Raw genomic sequence first — 18828 nt, forward strand, 5'->3', positions numbered from 1 at the left:
CTGAAGCTGGAGTCCTGAAGCTGGAGTCTTGAAGCTGGAGTCCTGAAGCTGGAGTCCTGAAGCGGGGAGTCTTGAAGTGGAGAGGGTCACATAGTAGAGAGAGTCGTGAAGTGTAGAGGGTCATGGAGGGGGTCGTGAACTGGAGGGTCTTGAAGTGGAGAGGGTCGTTAAGCGTGAGTCGTGGAGACAGTCTTGAAGTGGAGAAAGTTGTAAAGCTGCAAGGCTCTTGGAGAGGGTCTTGAAGTGGTGAGTCATGAAGCGCAGAGTTGTGGAGGGTGCCTGAAGTGCAGAGTCTTGAAGTGGAAAGGGTCATGAAGCAGAGAGTCGTGACCTTGAGATGTTTGTGAACTATAGAGTGTCGAGAAGCAGAGAGTCGTGAAGTAGAGAGGGTCGTGAAACTGAAAGGATCGTGGAGAAGGTCCTGAAGTGGTGAGTGGTGGAGGGTCGTGGCGAGGGTCGGAAGCATCGAGTCTTGGAAGTGGAGAGGGTCGTGAAGTGGAGAGCGTTGTGAAGTTGAGAAGTTTGTGAAGTGTAGAGAGTCTTGGAGAGTCGTGAAGTGCAGGTGGTGGGAAGCACAGAGTGGTGAAGTGGAGAGGGACGCGAAGCGGAGAGTGGTGGAGAGAGTCGTGGAGACAGTCATGAAGCTGAAATAGTGAAGAGGGTCGCGAAACGGAGAGTGGTGGAGAGAGTCATGTACCTTAGAGTCCCAAAGTGGGGAGTGGGGAAGTGGGGAGGGTCGTTTACCTTAGAGTCATGAAGTGGGGAGTTGGGAAGTGGGGAGGGTCGTAAAGCAGAGAGGGTCACGAAGCGGAGGGTCCAAGGTCTTGTGCTGCAATGGATTCTGACACTAGAGTGGCACTCTGACATCAATATTTCCGTGGTGTTGCAAAGAGGAGCCTTGGCATTCGTTTGTAGTGCCGGGACCCATACTGTGGTGGATCGACCTCCATGGGCTCTTCCCGATCCTGAGGTGGATCCACCTCCATGGGCTCCTCCTGATCCTTTGGTGGATCCACTTCCATTGGCTCCACCCTGTCAGCTGCTGGAGGAAAAGCCATTGCAGCAGGAGCAAGAAGAGTTGCGGGAGGAAGAAAAAATGGTGCGGGAGGAGGAAAAAATGGTGCAGTAGGAGGAAAAGGGAGGGGAAAGGCAGCCATCGGTGCAGGGGGGCAAGTCGTTGTTGCAGGCATTGCTGGAGGAAAGGCAGGAGGTGCTGGAGGAGGAAAGGTGAACGTTGGTGGTACAGGCAAAGCCATTGGTGCAGGGGGAAAAGCTGGTGGAAAGGCAGGTGCTGCTGGAGGAGGAAAGGCAGGTGTTGCTGCTGCTTTGTTGATCTTGAGAAGTCTCTGAAGCCACATCTTCACCCTCCTGAACTTCTTCCCTTCTTGGCCAGGCAGAGATGAGCAACTGCTGTCTTTGGTGCTAAGGATCCCCGTCCAAGTGTGTGGAGGTCACGACGCCAGGAGCTCTGCAGCTGAGAGTCAAGTGCCGTGTGTCGGTTGGTATGCTAATGGGGTTAACGGACATGGCAGGAGACAGCGTGATGTCAGCAGCACACGCTGGGGTGAATGCAAATGTCCACGCGGACGACTGTGATTGGCTCCTGTGTGTGTTGGCTTGGCAGCGTGAGCTTAGGACTAGATGATGGTCAAGGCCTTTTCCAAGCAAACTAATGCTATGATTTGATGAAAGGTAGCGTGGTGTGGGAGGAAGAGGAGGGCTGTGAAGGGGCAGAGGGCCCCTTCCTGGGAGTGTCCCCTCTGTGTCCATTGCTAAAGGAGGGCCGTAGCAGGGATTGGGTCTGACCTGTGGTTTCTGGGTGTTAAGTAGGAGAAACACAGCACGTCACAAGGCAAGGCTGCTGCGGCTTTCAAAGCTACCCTTGAACTCGATTTGTGACTTAGGCACCTTGATCTTGTAGAGAGGGCTTGGATGGGATTGCCGAGTGGGTGGCCTCCACGGTGCTCCAAAATATGCCTTTCTTGGCTGCTGAGAAGTGCCAGTGGGCTGATGCTTCTTGTCCAAGTGGTGCTTTGCAGCCCTACTTTCCTGACTTTGGGCCAGAGCCCTTCCGAGTGGGCTTGTCAAGCCCCAGAAGTGCCTTCTAAGCTGCACTGGATCTCATGGATGTGAAGCCGTGCCGTTCGTTGCCTTCTCTCCTTTGGCACTTAGTGCAGGGAGCTTTGGCTGCTTGTCTGTCAGCATCAGGATGTTGTGAGTTCAAGGCTCCTGCCTTCCATTGGCTGCATCCTGTTGGCTCTGCAGACTGGGAGCAGGCTGGCATTTTTCAGGCAGGAGCAAGGTAGTTCTGATCCTCTGGCACTATCAGAAAGCATCAGTGTTTGTGCTGTAGCAAGACTGAAAAGAGTCCCCCGCAGAGAGTGACTGGGAAGAACAGGCAAGCTGCTGCTGCCAAGGAAGGCTACGTCTTTCTGTCCAGCAAAGGCTTTCACGTTTATTGCCAAGGCATAAGGTGCACGTCATGCGCAAACAGTTGCAAGGTGTCTTTGGAAGGCAGCAAAACCTGTTGCTTCCTGATCTCGCTTCACGTCTCCAACGTTGCTCTGCATGAAGCATCTGAAGGGTGGAGAGGAGTGGGTTGGTATCTAAAAATCAATCCTCGTTTTGCTTTAATTCTAAAGCAAAGATATCCTTGTGTCCTCTCATCTTGAGAAAGAGGATCCTGTGTGTAGTCAAGCACATAGTTAAATACCTTTATCTGGTAAGGCCATTGTTGCTGCCTGCAAGAAGATAATGTGCCCAGAGCTGCTGGAGGTGGGATTTGAACTCCTTCTCTCGTTGCAGATGCCGGAAGCTGTGCAGACTCAAGATCAACCAATGGAGGAGGAGGTGGAGACCTTTGCCTTCCAGGCAGAGATTGCTCAGTTGATGTCTCTGATGATCAACACTTTCTATTCCAATCAGGAAATCTTTCTGAGGGAGCTGATTTCCAACTGATCAGAGGTAAGTCCTTTAAGGTCTGCCCTCATTCATGTCAATAAAGCTGCTATAATGTTAAAAACCAGGCAATGCTAAAGCCTGCGTCTTCTTTTAAAGGCTCTGGACAAGATAAGGTACGAGAGCTTGACAGACCCAAGCAAGCGGGATTCTGGAAAAGACCTGAAAATTGACTTGGTTCCAAACAAGCACGATCGCCCACTGTGGATACAGGCATAGGGATGACCAAAGCTGACCTGGTCAACAACCTTGGTACTATTGCCAAATGTGGTACTAAGGCTTTGATGGAAGCACTGCAGGCAGGAGCTGATATGTCCATGATTGGGCGGTTTGGTGTTGCTTTCTACTCGGCCTACTTGGTTGCAGAAAAAGTGCCAGTGATCACCAAGCACAATGATGATGAGCAGGACGCTTGGGAGTGGTCAGCTGGAGGATCTTTCACTGTCAGACTTGATAATGGTGAGTATGAAATGTCTCTGCTCAAGTATGCTTTCTAGAAGGTTTTTGGTACTCGGATACCTAATGTATTCATTGAAAATGAAAGGAATTGGGACTAGTCATGTGTCAGGTGAAGCCCAGGCCCAGTTGTTCTCATACCATTCCTGTTTGAGTAGCTGTTGGTACCAAAGGGAATGCTTCATAATGAACAGTAAGCTTTCAAAGCTTGTAGATATCAATATTTCTGTAGGTTCCTACAGTTTATCTACAGAAACTTGAAAGAGACCATGTGAGTAGATGAATGAGTTTCAAATCTCTTAGACTTGCCTGAAGTACCTTCTAGGTACGGTCAGCCCGAGGAAGTGTCTGTGAGGCTGTTCCTGTGCCCAGAAGTTTCCCTTCTCCCAGTAAAGATACTGCAGGACTTAGTCAAAGAAAATCTGCTTTAATATTCATTCCAAAGTCAAAGTGTAGGCTTCTGCTGCACAAATTAAAGCCGTCAACACCGTTCTAGGTGAACCTTTGGGCCCTGGAACAAAAGTCATCCTGCATCTGAAGGAAGATCAGACTGAATACCTGGAAGAGCGGCGAATCAAGGAGATTGTGAAGAAGCACTCTCAGTTCATTGGCTGCCCCATCACACTCTTTGTACGTACCTTGCTTCAAGTTTTTACAAGGCTATTAATACATTTCACAAGATCTAGGTAAGTCACGTCATTTTAAGGGTTGGAAGGGACCTGGAAAGCTCATCCAGTGCAACCCCCCTGCCAGAGCAGGACCACCTAGAGTAGGTCACACAGGAACTGATCCAGATGGGTTTGGAATGTTTCCAGAGGAGAGTCCACAGCCCATCTGGGCAGCCCCTGCCAGTGCGGCCTCACCTGAACACTGAAGAGGTGTGTTTCTTTGGAAGCTCTTACGTTCCAGCTTGTACCCATTGCCCCTTGTCCTAGAGCCTGGCTCTATCCTCCTCACACACAGCCTTTATGGCTTTGTCAACATGAATGAGGTCACTGCTCAGTCTCCTCCAAGCTCAAGAGCCCCAGCTCCCTCAGCCTTTCATCACAAGGGAGATGCTCCACTCCATCATCTCTGTGGCCCTGTGCTGAACTGTCTCCAGGAGCTCCCTGTCCTTCTGGAACTAAGGAGCCCAGAACTGTGCTGCCCGTTCCCAAAGGAAAACACAAAACAACCGAGGTCGTTTCATGCGGTGCTTTATTGAGGGCCCTAGGGACCTGAGGACTAGTGTCCAAAGTCAGAGCCCCCACTAACAGAAAATTTCACAGAGTTTATATACTTTCCACAAATGATTACTTCATCAGGTCCCCGTGATGTTTACCAGTTTTCTTAGACTTTAGGATTATGTTGTGCTCTTTCATGTAGTTACTTGAGACAACGCTTATCTGAATCCACAGCCAGAAATTTCCATAGATAACAAACAGGTAAACATTCGAGATAACGATTTCTTTGAGAAAAACAAGATTCAGGTTCAGCATTCTTCACTAATCTCTTTGCTTTGTTTAAGCAAGAATGCACAAGCTCAGCATGCCCCACTAGTTCCCTAGACTGCTAGGTTACATCAACATCCCACACTGCTCACTAGGCCTCGATACAGACCTTAGCCTAACTACTTCTAACTTTCCATATACAGTAATGCTAACAAGTCCCCCCTTTTGAGCATTCTTCTATCTTGCAAGGATGCTCAACATCATCTGTTCTATTGTCCGTGTCTCAAGTAGTGGTTTCCTTATATGATGGAGGAGGAGACCCATTTCCAGTTCCATTTCTGGTCATCGCATTCATTAATCTGCAGGTGTTGAGCTTTTCTCTGGTAATGGTTCCTAAAATACACTTGTAAACTATATAAATTATCATCAGTAGTATAACAAACATAATTACATATTGGATGACTGAGAAAATCCACCCAGAGACCTGGAGCCCCACTGAATCAAATATTGCTCCTATCCAATTATGTTGAGCTTCTTCTTCAATTTCTTTGGCTTCGGTTTCAACCTTCTCCAATTGTAAAATATCTTTTTCTACTTCGATTGTCATGTTTGGAATATGGATACAGCAGTGATCAATTCTTTTGCTCAGGTAACCACAGACCCCATGTTCCCGCAGCAGCAACATGTCTAAGGCCGTTCTATTCTGCAAAGTCATTCTGCTCGTTGCCTGTAGCTGCAAATTCATATCCTTAAACCCTTTCTTGGTGGCTGCTGCTAATCTTTTAGTTTGGCCCAGTAGCTTATACAACATTTCCCTATTACGGTAAGATGCAACCTGTGCAAACAAAGACTCTAAAGCCCAGCCAAAGTTTACTCCATCACTTGGTTCATGCCACTCATCTTCTACCTTGATATCATCACCTATTTCCCTTTTCTTCCGAGCTATCCTTGTTTCTAATTTAGATTGTTTCCAAAATGGGCATCATGTGGGAACTCCCAAGGTTATTTGAGTTACTGGACCATCAAATGGTAAATGGGTGGTCCATTGCCCATGACCCATAACCCAAGCTAAGTTTCCTGGACTTCTGATTGTGGTGGATTTACAATTAATGACCCTTTTTCCATACATCCCTTTCTCATGTACATCTCCCTTTATTTTGTCTTTAATCGTATGATTGTATCCCCGACATTCACACCCCCATTTCAGCAGAACTCTAACAGGGACTAAACCTATCTGACTCTCTGGGGAGTCATAAATAAAAACTTTCGTACAGTTCCATATTTCTTTCTGATCTCTGGATGGTCTCACGGAAGTGTATGTAGCCATCACACTATCGTGAGTCTGATCTTTCTCCCCTGTCCATTGTATACACCATTGTACTGGACCTAGGTAACTATATGATTCCAACAAACCAGGTCCCCATACTGTGTCCCATTCATCTTCCAAAGTTTGTTGTTGTGTAACATTCTGGTAGATCTCTTCATTCCTAATCTTTTCAACTTTTATTTTTGTGCTACTACACCAATATCCAATTATTGGAATAGTACCATCTACTGTACAGCGACCTTTAATACTGCCACCTCTCCCATAAGGACCTGTTCTAACCCATCTATAATACCCCGGCAATGATCTACACTCCTTTTCCGTTAAATCCCCCTTTATTAAACACCCATTTATCCACTCTTCATACTTTATTGATACTTGCCTGCAGTTCCAAGTAAAATTAACAGAGGTTTCTGGCATGCTTGTTATTGGAATAATTCCCCAGGGTATAGGTTCACCTGCAGCCTGAGGTAGTGGCAAACATGCTGTAATCTTAGATACATTCTGAATCATTCCAAAATCTCTAATCAACCCGACCACTAAATTTTCCCGTCCTTCATCTCGATGGAAGTTTATTGTCCCATTTCCTAGATCCCGTATTCTCCTTTGGCTATATTTGCCTCTAATTAATGATACTAACATTCTAGAGTGGGCCCACCACGCATCCCTGGCCATCCAACACCAATACATCCCTTCATCATCTGACTGCACGTCATTTATTATTAATACTATGGTGCCGCCTAACCTCTTCTCTATCCGATATTTCCTTCCAGGCTGTATACTGCTATCTCCAAACCACCACCCAAAATCTGAAAAACTCATTCTGGGATTCACTTTACATGTTAAAATAACTATTTTCCCTTCATTGGCCTGATACACCCCTTGTGTGGCCCTAATTCCTTGATTCAAATGAGGTCGGCCCTGCACATTTCTTTTTCCATAATTAGAGTAGGGTCCACATACAACTACACATATTGTCCATCCACCTTACCCAACAGAGGTTGAGTATAATTCAGCCATCCTATCCCTCTGTTCCCCACATTCCACCAACTGATTCCTTCCTCGATCCTGTCCCACAATCCTTGAGGTCCCATTTTCCACCATTTAACTTGAACCGGGGCTTCACATTCTCTTTGTGAAGTAAAAGTGCAGTTTATCCTCAAGGGTGGGCCATCCCACATATCCACTAAAGCTATTTTTGGTATTACTTCTACTCCCTCCTGAATCGGGGACCAAGGTACTACTCTCAAATCTATTCGCTTATAATCAAAATTTTCCCGAATTAACACCAAACACATGTATACTCCTGCTTCTCCTAACGTTAAATTAGTCAATTGCAAGGTAACACTTCCTTTTTTGGGTATCCTTATTCCAAACAGTAACAATACTTGCAGTCAATCTGGTTTGTCCTTGTTTCCAAATCGCAATTATTTCCTTGGCTCCAGCTCCTTGGTCATCAGCAATGTCACAGGTTAAATTGACATCCATCCCTTCCATGACAATAACCACAGGTTCTGTAACAGTGACAAATACAAATCCATTGACCGATACCATTTTCAATAATATCAACAGTACAACAGTTACGAATGCGGTTTTGCTCGAAATATCATTCGAGTGGGGGATACCACTTGGGTTTCCCATTCGGTTGGAACCTTCTTGACTCGAGTGTAGTGGATCCAAGCGTCGATTCCTGCTACCTTTATGGCTGTGAAAGTTGTCAAGATCACTTGGTGGGGACCGTCCCATGTCTCTCTCAGTGAGTCTGTGAACCAATTCTTCACATAGACCTGATCTCCCGGTTGAATATCATGCACTGGATTTTCCAGCGGGAGCGGCCGATTCCATTGAAGGGCACCCCGTAAGATGTTGAGAACTCTATTGAGCGACATAACATAGTTAAAAATCACCTGGTCTCCCAATGCATGCGGGTCTCCTTTTAACACGGTGGCATGATAAGGCTTGCCGTACGGTATCTCGTACGGACTTACTCCTATCCTTTCCCTAGGTTTTATCCTAATCCTAAGTAACGCTAACGGCAGAGCTTGGGGCCACTGAAGTTTGGCCTCCTGACATATCCTTTTGATCTGATTTTTCAATGTTTGGTTCATCCTTTCTACTTGACCACTAGACTGGGGTCTCCATGGAGTGTGTAAATTCCAGGTAATGTCTAACGTCCTAGCCACCTCCTGAACTATCCCTGCCACAAAATGTGGGCCTCTATCTGATGATAATCCCAGTGGTACTCCACATCTAAGTATTATTTCTTTCAACAAAGTTTTCACCACTTCCTTTGCTTGGTTTGTTCTACAAGGGAAGGCTTCTGGCCACCCCGAAAAGGTGCACACATACACCAACAGGTGTTTAAGTCCCTGAGCCCTTGGAAGTTCTGAAAAGCCGACCTGCCAATAATCTCCAGGCTCTGGTCCTATTTGTAATTTTCCCAACTGCACCTGTTTCCTTACAATAGGATTATTCTTTAAACAAACTGGGCACATGGCATTCACCCTTTTCGCCAGCGTTAACATTTGGTTGGAAATTATTTCCTTTTTCAAAAATTTTACCAACACCTCTGCTCCCCAATGGCATTTCTTGTGTTCGGTCTCTAATATGGACTTCATAACATTTTTGGGCACCACCACTTGTCCCATTGTCGTTACATACCATCCAATTGCATTCTTCTGGGCCTTTAGATATGTCGCCAATTTCTCATCATCGGCAGAATAGCTCAGTTCCCGAATCATATAACGAGAAACAGGGCTCACCTTGGTTGGTATTAAAGCCATCTGAGTCCAAACCTGTCGAGCAGCTTCTTTAGCAGTGATGTCTGCTAGTTCATTCCCTCGATATATCTTTCCTTCTTCTTTACGATGTCCCCTGATGTGCATTACTGCTACCTTTTCTGGTTTATGTACCGCATCCAACAGGGCGAGAACTTCCAATCTATGTTTTATCATAGTCCTTTGTGATTTAAACAGTCCCCATTCTTTCCACAAGGCACCATGAACATGTACAACTCCAAAGGCATATTTCGAGTCAGTCCATACATTTACCTTTTTTCCAGTACTCAAAATTAATGCCCCGGTAAGTCCAATTATCTCTGCCTTTTGAGCAGATGTCCCAGGGGCTAAAGCCTTTGCTTCAATCACTTGTGCAGCTGTGACCACCGCATATCCCGCATACCTGGTTCCATTTTCCACAAAGCTGGATCCATCGGTAAAAAGATCCCAATCTGAATCTTCTAACAGTGTGTCCTTTAGGTCTGCTCGGCTCGCATACACCTGTTCAATTGTTTCTACACAGTCATGAACCAGCTCCCCTTCTTCCTGTTTGCTGTGAAGAAATTCTGCTGGGTTGATATGGTTAGTTATCTTAAGTTCCACATCATCTTGTTCTCTTAATATAGCTTGATATTGTAACATTCTGCTGGATGATAACCAGTGACTCCCCTTTTGTTCCAGGACAGCCAAGACCATATGGGGCACAAAGACCTCCATTTTCCTTCCCAAAGTCAGTTTTCGGGCTTCCTGTATGAGGATCACTGTGGCCGTAACTGCCCTCAAGCATGACGGCCAACCAGCACTAACATTGTCCAGTTGTTTTGAAAAATATCCCACTGGGCGTTTCCATGACCCTATTTTCTGGGTCAACACTCCCAGAGCCAGATTCTGCCTTTCATTTACATAAAGCTGAAAATCCTTATTTAAGTCCGGCAACCTTAAGGCAGGCGCTTCTTTCAGAGCTTGTTTTAGCTCCTGAAAGGCTCTTTTCCTTTGTGGACTCCATTCCAATTGGGGCTCCTTCAAAGCCTCATACAAGGGTTTGGCTAACAATCCGAAATTTAGAATCCACAGTCTACACCAACCAGTCATTCCTAAAAATGATCTCAGTTCCTGATGATTCCTTGGAAGGGGTATGGCACATATTGCCTTAATTCTGTTTGTGCCTAATCGTCTCTGACCTTGCATTAATTCACATCCCAGATAAAGAACACTCTCTTTGAGGAGCTGGGCCTTTTCCTTAGATACTCGATATCCTGCTTGTCCCAGCATATTCAGTAAGGCAATTGTAAGCTTCAGGCAAACTTCCTTTTCCTCAGTTGCCAACAGAATATCATCCACATACTGCAAAATCACATCAGAGAATGGAGATTCTCTTACCTGTTCGGTCTTCCGTTCCTCCAACTCTTTGGCTAATTGATTTCCGAAAATAGTGGGGCTGTTTTTGAAACCCTGCGGAAGCCGTGTCCATGTCAGTTGTTTCTTCCTTCCCGAATTTGGATCTTCCCATTCAAATACTTCCTACTTGGTAATGCCAGCGGGATGCAGAAGAAGGCATCTTTCAAATCAGTTACTGTAAACCATTTAAACCTTTCCGACACAGATGTTAACAGAGTATAAGGGTTAGCAACCACTGGGTGAATTTCCTTTACAATTTCATTTATGGCCCTTAAATCTTGCACTAGCCTATATTTACCATTAGGCTTACTTACAGGAAAAATACGAGTGTTATACTCAGATTCACATTCCTGTAAAATGCCTTGAATCACAAATTGGGTTATCAGTGGAGCCACTCCTTTCCTAGCCTCCAACTTAATTGGATATTGTCTAACCCTAACCGGCTGGGCTCCTTCTTTCAGTTCTACAACAACAGGCTGGGCAGCTTTTGACTTTCCTGGGGTCCCTGTTTCCCATACCCAGGGTACAACTGCCTGATCTATTTCTTCTGGAATGGGAGTAGGTTCTATTTCCTTTATTACAAAAATTTTCCCAATTTCTTCATTGGGAATCTCCAATTTTACTCTCCCATTTTCAAATATTATTTTCACGTTTAACAAAGACAATAAATCCCTTCCAAACAGGGACTTGGGACAATTGGGCATATACAAAAACTGATGATCCAATTCCTTTCCCCCAAATTTCAAATTTAGAGGCTGCAGAAATGGTCTTTCTTCCAGCTGACCCATAGCCCCTACCACCTGTACGGTGGTATCACTTATTGGTCCCAGTCTTTTGTTGAGAACTGAATAAGTAGCTCCTGTATCATCTGTGAATTCCTGTTCTTTACCATTTATTTCTAACCTTACCTTTAACCCTTGCTCTAGTCAGCTCTGATTTTGGTAATTCCCCAAAACCAGGGCTTGGGCGACATCTGCCGGAGGCATAGGATAACTACCCATTGTCCCGGCGCCACCCCCCATTCCATTTTTCACAGGACATTCATTTTTCCAATGTCCTATCTATCGACAAAAAGCACACTGATTAGAACCTAGCTTTCCTTGGTTAAGGTTTCCCATTCGAAATCCCCCTCTTCCCTGACCATAACCACCTCTTCCTTGGGCAGGGCCTCCCCTACCACGACCTCGGCCCCTTTGTCCTCCTGATTGCTGAATTACAGCCAGTATACCCGCTTGTTGCCGCTTAGCTGATTCTTTTCCCCCTACTATTATAAACCTTCCACGCAACTTCTAACATTTTATCCAAGTTCCTGGTGTCCTCATCTTCATCCTCTTCTTCCTCCTCATTATCATCCTCCTCACTATCCTGTTCCATCTGAGGTGGAACACAGGGTGGAGCAGAGGGACCCTGTCCACTATGAGCAACTAATAACGATAAATCTTCCTCTGGACCAGAGGAGGCAGCTAAACACTTAACACACATAGATTTCTTTTTACATTCACTACACCCTAATTCCTTTGTTTCCAAAACTAAAATACCACATTCCTTCTGCCAATCCAGTTTTCGCCCTAAATAATAAAACAAATCCAAATACGGGATCTCATCCCATTTCTCATTGTCCCGTAAATACTGCATCAAAGGCGATATAATACCCGGATCGACAGTACCGTTTAGGGGCCACGCAGGTCCCCTTTCTGACTCATATAAAGGCCACCAATGATTACAATAGTCTATCATTTTACCCTTATTCAAATCCTGATGAAATCCAGCACTCCTCCATCTTCCCAGCAAACATCCTAATGGGGTGTTTCCTGGGATTTTACTATTAGACTGAACTAACGGCTTAAAAGTTTTAAGCGGCATCATTTCAAGTATTCACGAAACAAATAACAGCAGACAAAATAACAGCAAACACAAACACTGTAACGATACAAACAAAAACCACAAAACCAATACCCAGTACCAAACCAACTTGCCACTTCTTGACGCCGCGAGGGGCAAGTGCCGGACCTGCGCAGCTTTCGCCGCGTCTTACAGCCGGCGCCTGGGCATCCACCGAGACGTCTTAGCCCAACTCAGCGAGGATCACCGCCTCGTCTTATGAGCAGGCATCCATACCAGAAAATAAAGCACCTATGGGCTTACCTTATAGCAGTCATCCGCCAGGTGCGGGGGTCGGGCACAAACCGATGACTCCCCGAGAAACTCTCGGTGCCGGCGTGGAGTAAATCAGCACGCGAACCGCCCCAGCCACCTTCGGAGTCCTGCCGCGGTCGCCAGAAAACTGCTGCCCGTTCCCGAAGGAAAACACAAAACAACCGAGGTCGTTTCATGCGGTGCTTTATTGAGGGCCCTGGGGACCTGAGGACTAGTGTCCAAAGTCAGAGCCCCCACTAACAGAAAATTTCACAGAGTTTATATACTTTCCACAAATGATTACTTCATCAGGTCCCCGTGATGTTTACCAGTTTTCTTAGACTTTAGGATTATGTCGTGCTCTTTCATGTAGTTACTTGAGACAACGCTTATCTGAATCCACAGCCAGAAATTTCCATAGATAACAAACAGGTAAACATTCCAGATAACGATTTCTTTGAGAAAAACAAGATTCAGCGTTCAGTATTCTTCACTAATCTCTTTGCTTTGTTTAAGCAAGAATGCACAAGCTCAGCATGCCCCACTAGTTCCCTAGACTGCTAGGTTACATCAACATCCCACACTGCTCACTAGGCCTTGATACAGACCTTAGCCTAACTGCTTCTAACTTTCCATATACAGTAATGCTAACAAGGGGACTGGAGCATCTTTCATACGAGGAGAGGCTGCGGGACCTGGGGCTGTTTAGTCTGGAGAAGAGGAGACTGAGGAGAGATCTTATGAATATTGACAACTGTCTCAATGGTGGGTGTCAGGACGCTGGGGCAGCACTTTTTCCCATGGTATCTAGCAACAGGACAAGGGGTGATGGGAGCAAGCTGGAACACAAAAAGTTCCATTTCAACATAGGAAAAAACTCTTCCAGTGTTTCAGTGAGGGAGCCCTGGCTCAGGCTGCCCAGGGACGGTGTGGATGCCCCGTGCTGGGAGGTCATCAAGACCCGCCTGGACACGTTCCTGTGTGACCTGATCTAGGTGGGAGCTGCTTCTGCACTTGGGTGGTTAACAGCAGAGCTTCAACTGACCGTCCTGGTCCTGCCCAAACAAAACCCCTGCACGCTGTGGGAGGAGAAGAGGTCCCTGGAGTGCACCCAGGGCAGTGGCTGGGGAAGGCAGGATGGGCTGCAGCTCCCATGGGAAAGGGCAAACCCACTGGTGGGATGGTCTGTGCCCAGGAGCCTGGCTGTACTTGGTGGGTGATGAGAAAGGATGGGGAGACTCGATGTGTGCCTCGAGGAGACTGAACCTTGTGGACAAGTAACGTGTGATGTGAGCTGTGTGTTGTAGGAAGCACCGCGGCAGGAACAGGCTGAGCTGATGAAGAACGAGGTGTGGAGGCTCGTTGGCGCCCCGCAGCCTCCATTTCCCATCACCCCCAGCGCCTCGCTGCCGGCCAAAGCTGCGGGCAGGAGCCGCGGTGCCTGACGGGAGTTGTAGTTGTGCGGCGGCGCCTGGCAGGAGGCGCCGTGCTGCCGGGGGAGGGGGGGGGGGGGCCTCGGGTTCCCAGCGTGCCCCGCGCGGAGCCCGCGCTCGTGCCCTGCTCGCGTGCCGGCTCCTCCTCCTCCTCCCTCGGGCTCCTCTTTGTCCTCGGGGTCTCTGTGAGAGGATTCTCGCCCTGGAAAGAGAAGATTCACAGTGCTCAGCGGCACAGAGCCCAGTGTGCGGCCTGTGGGCAGCGGAGTTCCGCAGGGATGGGCGCTGGGGCCGCTCTGGTTCAACATCTCCGTCAGGGAGCTGGGGGAGGGCACAGAGGGACCCTCAGCGAGTTCCCTGCTGGCACCAAACTGGGAGCACTGGCTGAGTGCCCAGAGCCTGAGCTGCCCGGCACGGAGAGCTGGGCACAGAGGAACCTGCTGAGGGGCAGCAAGGGCAGAGTGGTGCAGCTGGGCAGGAACGAGCCCAGCACCAGCCCAGGCTGGGGCTGAGCTGCTGGAGAGCAGCTCCAGGAGAGGGACCTGGCAGTGCTGGGGGAGAACAAACCAGCCCCGAGCAGCAGCTTGTCCTGTTGCTACGTACCATAGGAAAAGGGATGTCCCGACCTCCTGACACCCAGCAGTGAGGTATTTGTAAATCTTAATGAGCTCTTCCCCTCAGTCTCCTCCAGACTAAACAGCCCCGGTTCCCGCAGCCTTTCCTCGTATGGAAGATGTTCCAGTCCCCTGAGCATCTTGGTGGCCCTGTGCTGGCCACTCTCCACAAGTTCTGTGTCTCTTTTGTGCTGATGACAGGTTGCTCCTAAAATTTCTTGTGATTCCAACACACCAACTTTAATGCAGCTGTAAATGAGCCCAGCTCCACAGGGACTGAGCGATGGACTGAGGCACAACGTGCTGTGCAAACAGGCAGCTTTATTGACTACACTAAGTCTCCTTCAGCCTTTGTGTGTGCTGAGAGGAGCGTGGGGAGGACAGAGCAGGTGTGGGACACAGGGGCTGCCCTTGGAGCAGCGGGCAGTGCCCCAGGGGGAAATGGTGGTGGCACAGCGCAGCCTGCGCTGGGTCCTGGCCACGCTGCTGCTCAAGCCCCTCTTCCCATCAGGAACCGCAGGAGCCCCCGCAGCAAACTGAGGAACTTCAACGCCTTCCGGCATGCAAAGGCACAGGACGTGGAGCTGCCTGGTTGTGTTGCACCTGGCCTTGGTGTCTGAGAGGGGCCTGAGGTGGACACAGGCTGTGACAGTGGAGGAGCTGCTGCCTCTTCTTGGTGCCGTCCCATGTGCTCCAGGATCCAGTTATAAAAGTGCTGAGTGCTGGTGTAGATGCCAGGCTGTTTTTCTCTTGCACAGCCTTTCCCCCAGCTGGTCAGTCCAACGACCCAGTAGTAGTCAGCGTGGCTGTCTTGGCAGGCGAGGGGACCACCACTGTCACCCTACAGCAGAGCAGAGAGGAGGAAGGGAGTGTTGGGTGGCTGCTGTCAGCACAGGGATCCTGGATGTGTGGAAGACAGAGGTTCTAGCACTGGTCTCTGGACCTAAGGGCTGCCAATTACACGCGATGGGTGTGTGGGACAAGGCAAGGGGCCCTGGGCAAGGAGATGATGATGGGGAAGGGGAGGGAAGCCCCAGCAGTGTTGGGACAGGGCTGTGGGTGCTGCAGGGGGTGACTCATAGCTGCTCCTACCTGGCAGGTGTCGATACCACCCTGTGGGTACCCGGCACACAGGTTGTAGCTGTGCACAGCCCCTGTGTACCACTGGCTGCTGTTACAGAGCTTGGTATCGATGAGGTGAACCTTGGCTTCCTGCAGCACATCGGATATTTCTGGTTCTGTGGCTGTGAGCACAGCAAGGAATTAGCCCCCAGCAGCTCTGGGCCACTTGCCCTCCCCTGTCTGGCAAAGCCCTTCCCTGGGCCTCGGCTTTGCACCTACCCATAGACACACCAGACACGTCTTTCCCTTCAGTCTGGCTTTGGACAGTGGCTCAGACCCCCGTCTGCAGCCTGATGTCCCCACAGCCTGACTGTGGCTCTCGCCTTGGCTCTCCTCACGCCCAACCCGTCTCCCCAGCATGCCAGGCCTCGGGACACAAATGCTTTTACAAGGGGAACTCACATCGTGCAACTGTGGATCCCCAACCAGCCACCTGGCAGTTTTTCAGCTCCGACAGCTTCACGTCATCGGGTTGAGGCAAACAGGCCAGCTGGACGTGCTCATTGCACTGGATGGGCTGGTCCAGTTCCAGCACAGCAATGTCATTCTCAGCTGTGGCCTGCCAGTAGGCCTCGTGACGCAGCAGCCGCTTGATGCGTCGCACTTGGGCCTCGGGGCCCAGCTGAGACAACTTTGTGGTCCCGATCACCACGCGCCACTTGGCGATTTTCCTGGAGGGCAGATGGAGAGCAGAGGGCTCAGAGGGAGCACTTGCCTGCCTCCTGCTCACCAAGGGCTCCAGGAATGGCCAGCCCCAGGCCGCTGGCGAGCAGCAGCACCAGCCCAGCGTGTGCCGAGCACGGCTCTGTGCTGGGCTGGGCAGCGCCCCGGCGCTGGCTGCTGCGTGGGAACGGGACGGGAGCGGCAGCAGTGGTGTAGGGATGCCCCTTCCCTGCTCCTCCTCACCTGAACTTGTCAAAGCAGTGGGCTGCTGTGAGCACCCACTGTGGGTTGATGAGGGACCCTCCACAGAAATGCTTGGTGCGTTTTCCCCAGGGGCGCTGGAGGCTGACGATCCAGGGCCAGGTCCCCGGAGCCGCATTTGTGCCACCCACGACGCGCAACAGCCCAGAGGAAGAAGCCTTGAGCTGGCGCCCGCAGCTCGCCCTGGAAGCAGAAAGTCACGAGTGTCCTGCTCCAGGGCTCGCTGCTGCTCGGGCTGCAGGGCAGCCGTCTGCCCTCCACACCGGGTGCTGCGTGGACAGCGGGGCAGGGAGCCCTTAGCCCTGGCTCCTGCCTTAGCCCCGTAGCCTGGCTCCCTCACCGTGGGCTTTGGGGAGCTGTGGCTTGGCCATGGGGCACCAGTGGACGCTGTAAGGGCTGCCCAAGCTCCCTCCTAGAGCCACTTACCCACAGCCTTCCCATGAGCCGCTTGCAGGCCTGCAGTACAGAGCCAGCAGGGTGAGGATGAGCAGGAGCTTCATCATGTCTAGTAGCACGTGGCCAGAAAGTGCTGGTGACCACCAACAGTGGGGCCAATGCTGTGCCTGCAGTGCTCAAGCTGCCCACAGCACCTCGGCCCCGGGGCTGATGTCACAGAGCCGCTGGTTACGGATGCTGGGCGTGGGGGATTCCGTGTGGGGCACCAAGGGGGAGTCCAGCTAAAGGGGGGGTGTGGCATGATTACTGAAGTGCCCTGGAAATGAAAACTTACATTGAAACTGGTATTAAAGCACACATTAAACATCAGCATTGCTCACCAGTTAAGGAAAGGGATAAAATGAAGAAGGCTCACAGGGTGGATACAGCTGCTGCTGGTCAGTGAGGAATCCACAACACAGTAATTCCCTGCAAATACTCCATGGAGTGTGGAGCAGAGGGGAGGCTCTGTGGTCAGACTCTGCGACGATACATGGGAAGGAGATGCTCCTCTAGAGCTGATAAGCAGCATTTTAGTACCCTGAGCCAAAGGTCTGTCAAACCTGCCCTTTGGGTGCACTTTGCTCATGATAATGTCATTATAATACCAAAATACACCTCTGTCCTGAAGGCCACCGGCCTCTGAGGTGCCACCACTCCTTGAGCCTGTGCCCTGAATTCTTTGTAACTCACAGCTTTAAATGCAAGGCAAGAGAATTTTACACCAATCCTAATAAGCTTTGGAGGTTATTGTGTGTTTATGTGACTAAAGTCACTCAAACTCCACCTTGAAGGTGAAGAAAAAGCATCCTGGGATGCACCAAGGAGAGTGTGGGCAGCAGGTCAAGGTTCTTCTCCCTCTCTACTCTTCCCTGGGGAGGCCTCATCTGGAGCCCTGTGTCCAGTTCTGGGCTCCTCAGCTTAAGAGGGACAGAGAAGAGCTGGAGAGAGGCCAGTTCAGGGCCACCAAGATGATCAGGGGAATGGAACATCTTTCATATGAGGAAAGGCTGTGGGACCTGGGGCTGTTTAGTCTGGAGGAGACTGAGGGGAGACCTTATTAACATTTATACATATCTAAAGGGTGGGTGTCAGGAGGCTGGGACATCCCTCGTTTCTATAGTAGATAGTAACAGGAGTACCATTGAGACATACGAAAAAACTATATTACAGTGAGGTGAGGGAGCCCTGGCTCAGGCTGCCCAGGGACCGTGTGGATGCCCCTTGCTGGGAGGTCATCAAGACCCGCCTGGACACGTTCCTGTGTGACCTGATCTAGGTGGGAGCTGCTTCTGCAGGGGGGTTGGACTGGATGAGCTCTAAAGGTCCCTTCCAACCCCCACCATGCTGTGATTCCATGATTCTCTGTGCAGAGCACTGGGCAATGGGGCATGGGAGCAGTGGGGTAAAAATGTAGCAGAAGCCACTTGGGTGGTTAACAGCAGAGCTTCAACTGACCGTCCTGGTCCTGCCGTGCGGCGCCGTGCGGCGGAGGGGGCAGGGCCTCGGCTTCCCAGCGTGCCCCGTGGGAGCCCGCGCTCGTGCCCTGCTCGCGCTGTCGCTCGCGCTCGCGGGGGTCGTTCGGTCACCCCAAAACTTCGTGTCCTGCTCCAACCCCCCCCGGGAAGAGGGGAGCGAGTCCAGCCCCAGAGAGGGGTGACAGCAGCTCGAAGGGCTCCCGGAGCCCTCCCGGGTCAGGAATTGCTGCGGCAGGGCCGGGTCCCTCTCTCCTGCTGCTGACTTGGGCCTTGCTGCTGGAGCCATCTCTGCGCAGGGGACGGTGGCTGCAGCTCAGGAGGGAGCCACGGGGCTGTGGGGCGG

General features: G+C 49.9%; 1 protein-coding gene across 1 annotated transcript; it reads right to left on the reverse strand.

The window, feature by feature from the left end:
• Positions 1–15016: 15016 nt before the first annotated feature.
• Positions 15017–17075, reverse strand: LOC133627870 (acrosin-like). Its single transcript, XM_062015294.1, has 5 exons — positions 16999–17075; positions 16555–16755; positions 16051–16319; positions 15619–15770; positions 15017–15367 (listed from the first exon to the last, which is right to left on the reverse strand). The coding sequence occupies exons 1-5, from the start codon at positions 17073–17075 to the stop codon at positions 15017–15019; spliced, it is 1050 nt and encodes a 349-aa protein (XP_061871278.1).
• Positions 17076–18828: the final 1753 nt, after the last annotated feature.

The sequence above is a fragment of the Colius striatus genome, chromosome 26 (genome assembly GCF_028858725.1).
Source record: "Colius striatus isolate bColStr4 chromosome 26, bColStr4.1.hap1, whole genome shotgun sequence".
NCBI classification, from domain to species: domain Eukaryota; kingdom Metazoa; phylum Chordata; class Aves; order Coliiformes; family Coliidae; genus Colius; species Colius striatus.

Bases quoted from the DNA above. Each gene is read 5' to 3' on its own strand.
- LOC133627870 (XM_062015294.1), bottom strand. From the start codon at position 17,075: ATGATGAAGCTCCTGCTCATCCTCACCCTGCTGGCTCTGTACTGCAGG. The intron at 16,756-16,998 runs GTAAGTGGCTCT...TTCTGCTTCCAG, and splicing joins GGCTCATGGGAAGGCTGTGG to GGCGAGCTGCGGGCGCCAGC. The intron at 16,320-16,554 runs GTGAGGAGGAGC...TCTGCCCTCCAG, and splicing joins CACTGCTTTGACAAGTTCAG to GAAAATCGCCAAGTGGCGCG.